This window comes from Emydura macquarii, unplaced genomic scaffold (assembly GCF_026122565.2).
Source record: "Emydura macquarii macquarii isolate MOO-44397 ecotype Brisbane River unplaced genomic scaffold, CSIRO-AGI_Emac_v2 contig_3220, whole genome shotgun sequence".
NCBI lineage: Eukaryota > Metazoa > Chordata > Testudines > Chelidae > Emydura > Emydura macquarii.
In genome coordinates this window covers 10,396,548-10,406,593 of record NW_027133357.1, presented here as the reverse complement: position 1 = coordinate 10,406,593, position 10,046 = coordinate 10,396,548, and the positions used below count along the sequence as shown (strand labels likewise).

General features: G+C 50.0%; 1 protein-coding gene across 1 annotated transcript; it reads left to right on the top strand.

The window, feature by feature from the left end:
* The first annotated feature begins 1,533 nt into the window (after nucleotides 1–1,533).
* On the top strand, nucleotides 1,534–6,811 carry AVPR1B (arginine vasopressin receptor 1B). The gene is made up of 2 exons (XM_067531598.1): nucleotides 1,534–2,443; nucleotides 6,504–6,811. Exons 1-2 carry the CDS (start codon nucleotides 1,534–1,536, stop codon nucleotides 6,809–6,811), a joined length of 1,218 nt encoding a protein of 405 aa, XP_067387699.1.
* The last annotated feature ends 3,235 nt before the right edge of the window (nucleotides 6,812–10,046 follow it).

Here is a 10,046-nt window from a genome sequence, read left to right as displayed (position 1 = left end):
TACACAAGGCAGGGGGAAGGAGGTTGTCTAATTTCAGGCCTATCTACTCTCTGAAATTGTGTCTACACTGGGATTTTGTTATTGCTAAAATATCCCATCCCCAGTTTATCTCCATCAGTTACAGCCGTGGTTAGCGCCCAAGGGAGAGAAGGCTGCACTGAACTGCCAACATTTTAAGTACCATGTCATCTGTCCCTGCTCGGAGCAGGTATGTATGAAGAAGAAAGATTCTGCTAGGGCACCTCGTAAGAGAGACTACAGATGGGAAGTAAAAAAATCAGGGGACCAGGCAGAAAAGAGGGAAAGAAATTACCTCCCCGACCTTGTCTCTCTCAGATCTTGGAAGAGGTGGGTGAGAAGGTTTGGGAGCTGTAGGAAGAGGTGACCAGTGTTCGAGAGGTGATAGTACACACCACTGAAAGAGGGCGAGAGAAGGGACAGAAACATTCCCTCCGGGAGGCTACTGAACACTGTGAGTTTTAAAGCCAAGAAACAGAAAATTTAAGGATAGGGGAGGATTCCCAGGGTCCTCCTGCCCCCTTCCTACAAATAAACCACAGGGGGTGAAACCAGGTCTGGTGAAGTCCTGGAAATCTCAGCATTGTCCGGGAGTCAGAGGGAACAGGGATATTCAGCAGGGGAGATGCAGGGCATCTTCTTTTACTCCCCAAGACAGGAAATTGACATCCACCTGTGTCTGCTTCTGCTTCTCTGATTCCAGCCAGCGGCAGCTCAGCAAGAGGGTGGCAGCCGAACCGAGCAGGAGAGGGCAGGCAGCTTCCAGGCTATAAAACCCAGACCCAAGCCAGACGCTGTTCACAGATCGCAGGCGATCGGCTGCATTCAGAAGGCACTACATCCCCTAAACAGAGACAAGACATTTTAGCACCAGAAACCTGGCGTTTTAAAACTTACCCTCTGGATGAAAAATCCAACTAGATGGAGCATCTCTAAGGTGCCTATTTTTTTTTATTGCATTTGTAAAAAGAAGAAGCAAAGAGGTGTTTTCCCCCCTGAAACTTAACAGCATAGGAGGGGGGAAAGGAGAGATGTGGGAGCTGACCAGCAGGTGGAGGAAGTAGGGGAACGGGGGTTTGGAACTGGCTGACAAAAGGGAGAGAAGAGGGATTTGGGAACTCATCCGGGGGGATGCTGCATCGAATTACTCAAGAAGAAGGTTTGAAATTGACCAGCCTAAGAGGAGAGGGGATTTGCCATCAGCTAGCTCAGGACTTCTCTGAAATTGATCAGCTCCCGGGAGAGAAAGGAAGGACTCACTCAGCTGGGGTGAATAGCGCCAGGTGAAATGTCCAGCGCCGGAGGCTTGAGGGGCAAGGAAATGGAGCAGCTCCAGAGCAGCAGCTCTGCAGGGTGCTGGGATGGATTAGCTCGGCTCAGCTGGTGAGAGGGGTTCCTTTTAAACACACCTCTTTGAAAAAGAATTGTGCTGGAAGTTCCAGTGCTGGATCTAGCCCCAGCCACTTTTTCCCTTGGCCAGCCGGCCACCTTCTCCTGCGTCCAACTCTCCCAGAGATGGAGCCGGGCTGGGAAAGGAACAGCACTTACCGCAGCAGCTCTGGAGATGTCTTGTCCCAGGCAGGGGATCCCAACCAGACCCTCTTCCACACCCGGGATGAGGAGCTAGCCCGGGCTGAGATCGGGGTGCTGGCCACCATCCTGGCGGTGGCCACCATGGGCAACCTGGGGGTGCTGCTGGCCATGTACCGGCTAAGGAAAAAGATGAGCAGGATGCACCTCTTCATCCTGCACCTGGGGCTGACCGACCTGGGGGTGGCGCTTTTCCAGGTGCTGCCCCAGATGATCTGGGAGGTGACCTACCGCTTCCTGGGGCCCGACCTGCTCTGCAGGGCCGTCAAGTACCTGCAGGTGCTGAGCATGTTCGCCTCCACCTACATGCTCATCATGATGACCCTGGACCGCTACGTGGCCGTGTGCCACCCGCTGCGCACCCTGCAGCAGCCCGGCCGCCAGGCCTACCTGATGATCGGGGCCACCTGGCTGCTCAGCTGCCTGCTCAGCCTGCCCCAGGTCTTCATCTTCTCGCTGCGGGAGGTGCACCCAGGCTCCGGGGTGCTGGACTGCTGGGCTGACTTCAGGTACCCCTGGGGCGCCCGGGCCTACGTCACCTGGACCACGCTGTGCATCTTCATCCTGCCCGTGGGCATCCTCGCCGTCTGCTATGGCCTCATCTGCCACGAGATCTGCAAGAACCTCCGGGGCAAGACGCAGAGTGGGGCAGAGAAGGGAGCGGGGTGCCCCTGCGGCCAGCCCTCCCGGGTCAGCAGCGTGCGCACCATCTCCAGGGCCAAGATCCGCACGGTGAAGATGACCTTCGTCATCGTGCTGGCCTACGTCGCCTGCTGGGCTCCCTTCTTCAGTGTGCAGATGTGGTCGGTGTGGGACGAGAACGCCCCTGATGATGGTGAGTGACGGGGGGCTGGTGGGCAGCCGGGCTGCAGTGCATGGCCGCCGTTCACAGCTCCCCATTGGCAGCCACCCTCAGGCCGGCGTGTGCATGTGGACATCCAGGGCAGCCAGCAGCTTCTAAGGCATGACCCCGGCCCCAACACACGTACACACACACAGAACACACAAATACACACCTCCTGCATGCAGAATGCAACACACACACCCGCAGAACATGCACACACGCAAAGCGGGCACAGCACACACAGAATACACAGAGTACACATGGCACACAGAATACAAGATACGCACACTCAGAACCCACTCACGTAGAACACATGCAGGACATGCACAGCACACACACACAGAACACACGCAAAGAACATGCAGAACACACTCAGACCTAAGATACACACATTCAACCCTCTCCAATATACACAGAAATTCTATTCACACACACAAACAAAAATATAATCACACACAAACCAAGTGATTCTTTACAACACACACTCACATAGATTCTAGACACACACAGACAAAGAGACACACTGAGAATCTATACAGATACTCACACAGACTCTATCCACGCACAGTCACAAAGATAGGCTCTCACATATTCACTCAGAAAGATATATATACTCTCTTCCACACACACACACGCATTCATTCAACACAGATACAAATGCATAGTCATACCCACACAGACACACACATACTCACATAGACTGAACAGCACACATTTTATACAAAGTAAACCAGATGGGCATCTGTCTGTCTCTCCCCCCTCCCCCCTCCAAGCACACACACAGAGTAGTTTATTAAACTGATGATCTAATAATCATTCATCTCCATTTAGCTTTGAATGAGCAGTATGCAGGTATGTATCGTGTGTTTCTGTGTCCCTATAGATACCTAGAATAGTGGTTCTCAATCTTTTCCAGTCTATGGTCCAAAAATTGGCTGGAAAATTGTCCCACGATTCATTGCAGTACAGATTATTTTCAAATTGATCAGAGACACATTTCCAGCAAACCTCAATTCATTTTTCGTACTCAGTTAACATGTTGTTTTGTTTTCTTGTGGAATTTAAAATGTTACCAAAATCACATCCCAAATGTATTTTAATAAAATCCCAAAGCAAAGTGCAAAGTCATGTTATCCCCTGCTGCAAAATCTGCTGGCAATATTTCGATTTCTCTATTCTTACTCCAGAGCTTTGCAATACTTAGGAACAACTGATTCTTCAGGGATAAACAGTTTCTCTGTGCTGCTTTCATCCCAGTCATTGCACAGGACAACATTTCACAAAGATATGTCGATACAAAAGGCAGCAGCATTTTTAGGAGGCGATCGTCAGGAGCATGGATGAGATTTTATTTATTTCCATGTAAACTAATGAAGTCTCCTATCGAAGGCTCTGGGTGCCTTAACATAATTAATCATACAAGAAATACAATTAAATTAAAGCCAGTGACGGCTAATGGGACCTGTGCTCCTAAATCCTCAAGGTGCTTTTGCAGATCTCCCCCTTACTGCCTCCCACCCTCCATCTGGATATTCAGTCAGGGTGAAATCCACCCCCTGGACAAAGAGTCAGCACAAAACCCATAACCTAATCCTAAAGGCTTAAGAGGGACTTCAGTGGTGTCTAAGCATTGTGCGTGCTCTCTGCACAGAGCGAATTTCACCCTTAAGGCACAGAGCCGCAGCTGTCACAGTGTATGGGTCTGAAATTCAGTTTCATTGAGCATGCAGTCCAAAATCCAGTCACCACCTCGATATATTTCATGTTCAGAGGAATATAATTAACAACTGCTTCATTGGAAGGAGTTCTCACCTAGTCATATTTATTTAAGTCTTTAATTTCAGACACTGGAGGAGGATGAAACAGGAACTTAATCTGTCATCTTCCTAGATGTCTAATAACACTGCCTTCAACAGAGGCCATGAGGATGTCAGCCTCTAAATGAAAGCCATTACGAAGTTCAAATGAGATTATTGACACTGTTTTCTATTCTACACCCTACATCCCAAATGGTGTTTTCTCAGACTTGGTCTATCATTTGAATCAGATCCCTAGAGTGACAAATGAATCCTATTGAATGTATCAACTCTCAGCCAGGAATGCCAGATGACACAGACACTCATGGTCAGAAAACAGTGGGTCAGATGCTGATCTTGCCCACGATGTCATAAATCTGGAATAGCTCCACTGGAAGTCAGTGGAATTACTCCAGATTTATTCTGCTGTAAGTGAGACCAGAATCGGGTCCAAGTTTCTGCACAAGGTTCACTTCAAGAAATAAAAACATCCTGGGCCAGGGGTGTAAAGATAATCCAAGTCCACATTCAGGCTCCTTTACACTATTAGCGCTAGGGACCTTTACGAAAACGAGTCAGACCCTCTGAGTTCCAGCCGCTGGTTTAAAAGTTTTGATCAGACTGGCCACCTTGCATGGGTATAGAAAAGCAGCTAGTGGGTGACGTTAGGCAAACCTAGGTAGAAAAGGAGCTGCTGGCGCTCAGCTTCTATCACCGCACAAAGCCCATGGAATAAGCTTTGACTCAGGGCCCTTGAGCTGGTTTCACCGGCTTCACAGCAGCTGATAACGCTGCACGTTAAGAGATTTTCTCTGGGGATGCTGCAGCAAGTTCCCTCTATAAACTTGATCCAATGCCCACGGAGGTCAGTGGGAGGCTTTCTGCTCACTTCAGTGGGTCTTGGAAAGCTTTGATCCTAGCAACAGGGTCACTGCCCCGGCCCCTGACAATAGCTGCTTGCCCCGTCATAACACCGTTCCCACTGAGATCCAGACACCCTTACACACTCTGGCTGGCACTTCCCTCATTGAGTGGTCCATTGACTTCAGTGGGACAGTCTGAGGCGTGGGATACGTTTCACGAGTAAGGGTGTGGGTTTCGGGCCCTGCATGTTATTTTCTTGTTAAACAAATAATGGAGAAGGCTAAGCATTTCCTCGCCAGTAGTGTCTGGAGAGACGAGTCTGCAGATCCAAATCACTGCTGTTATTAGAAGTCCAGCACAGGCCACATGCATTCTGCCCATCCAGCAGCATGCGTAGACTCATCAAGATGCAGTGCAAACATCTACGCCTTGGGTATCTTTTCACTCCCAGGAGCTGCTCCATTGTTTTGACATGTCTCAAGGCTGTGGGAAAAGTGGGGAGGATTTGAACTGTGTCCACTGTTATGATTTCAGGGACATTGACAGCAGGATTAAGCTCCTCATCTATTCTGTAGGTCTCTGCGGCCCTAGCAGTTCTTTAACATACAGCGTTGGGTGGTTTCAGGCTTCTGTTGAGATGGTTGCTGACTGTCTAATTGCTGAGCTCAAGTCACCCCTTTTGAAAGTGTTGAGTGAGGGTCCTGCTAAGGGACCAATGGTGTGTTTGCAGGTGTCTGTGAAGCTTGTTTAAATGTAGGTTGTCACAAGCCACTCTAAGGTTACAAAAAACACACACTGGCTTTGGGAAATTGTTTCGGCCAGTAAATGGAAAGCCAGGCTCCATCTAGCCCTTATCGTAACCTCTGTCTCAATATTTACAGGCGCTGGGCAGTTTCCACAGGCTTGTCTCTTTCCTCTGGGGGCATGGGAGTGGATCTGTCTTTGCACTCACTTGCATCTGGAGGTTAGGCATCCAAACAGGATGGACAAGTCACACACTGTCAGATCACACCCGGGCTGTGGGTTGTCTTACGGCCGCAACCTGGAAAGGCACAGGCTATCCCTACAGAGTCCTCGTGGGGGCTGTGCTCTCCTGTACTGTTGCATGGATATTATTGTTACTTGTTTCCCAATGGCACCTGCCCGGCTGAGCTTACAGGGCCATTGGGCAGGGTGCTGTACAAACGCAAAGTCCCTGCCCCAAAGAGCTGAGAGTTTAAACAGATTAAACAAACAAACAAGGGGGGAAGGGATTTGCCCAAACTCATACAGCAGATCGACATCAGAAGCAGGAATAGCACCTGCATCTCCTATGGTGCAGGCCCGTGCCTTGCCCATTGGGTCCTGGTGCCTCTGGAGAATTAATAGGCGTGTTTTCATGTTCTGTGCAGAGTCCACCAACGGGGCGTTCACCATCACCATGCTGCTGGCCAGCCTCAGCAGCTGCTGCAACCCCTGGATCTACATGTTCTTCAGCGGGCACCTGCTGCACGACGTCCTGCGGTACTTCTCCTGCTGCGGGAGCCTCCGCTCTGGCCTCAGGAGGCAAATCTCCAACGGGAGCATATGCAGCAGGAAGACCACCATCCTGACTCACAGCCACCAACCCGCCATCGCTGGCATCCAGATGCAGCAGGGGCACGGGAAAGACTTCTACCAGTCCTACGAGGACACGGTGACGGAGTCGGGGGTGCTCTAGAACCGCGGCTCGCACCGGCCGCCGTCGCCGGCTGCACTCCTCTGTGCCGTCAGGTGGTCCTCGCGGTTTGCCTGCCACCCATAACTTCGAATGGGTGTGGGACTAGGGGACACAGCTGATACCGCCTGCGTGGGGTGGGTGATGCGGGGGAAGTCTCTCTCCGTCAGGCAGAATTTTATTCTGCAAGAACCTGTGTGTTTAAGCCAGCAAGCGTCGCAGTGTCTCTTTTGTCCTTATGTGCTTTGCTACTGTGCAGAAGCAGCATCTCTTTCATTCACTTTCCCACGCACAAGGGAAGTCAGATCTCGCCCCCTCTTCCACTTGCTCCTTAAACACCAGGCACTCGGAGGAGCTGTCTAGTGAAAAGATATGGTTGATGTGCCACTTAAATAACTAGTTCCCCTCCCCACCTTCAAGTCTGTTCTACCTACGAGTGTGCATGGAAAACGCTAGCATTACTGAAGTTTTTACTCAGCCCTGACTGTACCAAACCTTCCACTGAAGCCTTGTACCTGATACTCACTTACCTCGGTGCCTGGCGGAGTCATCCCAGTGGAGCTCCCCCCGTGCAAAGCGAGAGGGGAGTCAGGCCAGCAGACTACAATGGAAGCTTTGCCCGAGGAAGGCAGGATCTGGTGAGTACTGAGCTGCACATTCACAGATCATAGTATGAACGTACTGTAAACCACCTGGCCCTGAGGGCTTGGCAGTCCAGCACTGGGAGGCTGCAGGTCAGAACCACAGGGGTGAGCCCTTGTTCCTACGCAGATCTGACTGCAGGGTCATGGCAGAGTCTGCTCTTGCGCCATTCAATTCAGTGGCCAGACTCCCATTCGCTATCCTAGGAGCAGGATCTCAGCGCCAAGCCCTGCTGTCATCTACACCACCATTAATCCAGATTAAGACGTTAATTAAAGTTCCCGTAAAGTGGCCGACACTATTAGCCAGGGGCAACTCAGCTAAGTCAGCCTGAAAGTTAACTAAAAATAATTACGCGCAGCCTATGGATTCCGATGCGGTTCACTCGGAGGGGAGAAAGCCAAAACAAATTCAGTTGCTCAAGGAAAAATGGTGCCAGCCGCCCATTCTGCCACACTCCCGTCTTAATAGCTGTGTGCAACGCTGCCGCCTGCTGGAACAGCTGTAGAGACTTCCCTCTGCAGAGCAACTCCATTAAGGTCACTGGAGTTTTATTAATGATGTGGTTATTTACCCATTCGTGATAGCACCCAGGAACTCCGGCCAGGCACCAGGATCCCGTTGTGCTAGGGGCTATGCAAACACAGAACCAGAAGACAGGCCTTGCCCTGCAGTGCTTACAATCTACTGCTGTAAAAACCCTGTAAGCAAGCGGAGATTCAGGCGTGGAGTTTATGAGCCCGACTGACTCTTACTGTGTCCCTTGTGCTGTCATTTACCCCAGCGTGAAGTGGGTATAAAGATCGGAATGGCAGCATGTCACACTGACATTGCACTGGTATGAATGACAGCACCAGGGGCAGGATAACAGAGAATCAGGCCTGGCGAGTCCTCTCCAGGATGGGAGGAGATGCTTGACTGGTGAACTTGTTCTTTGCATACCACTGGCTGCAGGGCTTCATAGCCGGCACTGATCGTGGCTGGACCCCAGATGTCTATATCAGGGGCCTGCAATGCACAGGGATGCATGTGCCATCTCCTGGGCGGGGGGAGGGGTTGTTTTAGAGCAGGTCCCATTGGCCGCTCTCCTTGCATTTGTTCTGTACCTCTCCAACAGCTCGAAGCAAATGGTGATTCGGCTTTGGTCAAGTAGCTGGTGTCACTGGCCCTCTGCATTCTGTAGACCCGACTAGTCTGGGCATATCCGGCCTCCCGAAATGCCCTGCGCCATTTCAGCTGGATTCAGCATTCTCACTTGTAGGTCTCAGCTGTTGTGCAGTGGTGCTGTGCGCGGGTAGAGAGCTGCTGCATTTCATCTCGGAGGTGGCTGCGACCCAGTGGCCGATGAAGAGGAAATTGTGCCATGTATAGTTTGGATATCAGCTAGCCAAGCCGACAAAGTGCTGGAAACGGCCCATGAAAAGTTTGTAGAGTGCTCTAGAATGCTTCGGTGCTATGGCAGGGACTTCCCAAAGGCCAGAAGAAGGTGGGTTCAGTGGTTAGGGTGCTACTAGGACTCCCTGGGTTCTTTGCCACAGGCTTCCTGTGTGAACGTGGGCAAGTCATTTAGGAGCAGCCCCCCAAAGGTAGGTAGGTGCCCAACTCCCACTGATTTCAGTGAGCATTAGTGCTTTAGTCTGTCTGGGCCTCAGTTCCTCATCTGTAAAAAAATGGGACCAAGGAGACTGCCTACTGTACAGGGGTGCTGCGAGGAGAAATGCAGCAAAGACTGGGAGGCACTCCGATACTACAGCAATACGGGACATATACATCCCCTAGATAGATAGGGATCCCACACCCATTGAGTTAGGTACACAATTCCCTTAGGCTCCGTTGAAAACTTCTCCAGCCTACATATATAAATGTCACACTACATTACACTTTTGCACTGACCTCTTCCTGCCTTGCCGTTACCTCCTATCCTGTCTCTCTCTTTTGCCAGCTCTTCCAGAAAGAAAACCAGCAAAGCAATCTTTGTTTTTGACATCTACCCTTTTCATTCCACAGACCCATTTCTTTTGGGCTTTAATATAATTTCCCACAGTATCAGAAATGATCCTTCATGACTTTTCCTGGAGGGGACAACTCAGAACAAGAAGATCACGAAGACAAAAATCTCTGAACTCACAAATCGATAAGTCTCAAAACCCTTCATTTAAAAAAAAAAAAACCAAAACCCGAGTTTTGCTCTGTTTGAAATTTCTTGCGGGCTGCTGCCAGCGGCTAGGCTATATCGTGCACATCGGCCAAGGAAATAAGCTGGCTTTTTCACAAAGGCAGCCATGCCTTTGGAAGTTCATCGTTTAGCTTTATTTCTTGCCAACTTCTAAGCAACACAAAATAAAAAAGACAGCAACATGCAACATTTTCAGCAGTAACTTGCTAATCAATATGCTTTCAATGATCATTTGGTATTTATTCCTTAAGTGTTACTCAAGGCAACTGTGTTCCATGGCAGACAAAGCCATAGCAATCTTACTCTGTGTGTGGTGTTATTTAGTTCTCAACTCAGCAAAATATTTAAATACATGTTTAACTCTATCCACATTCACGAAGACACTTAAGTGCTTGTTTATCTTCTAAAGTTAAGCATGTG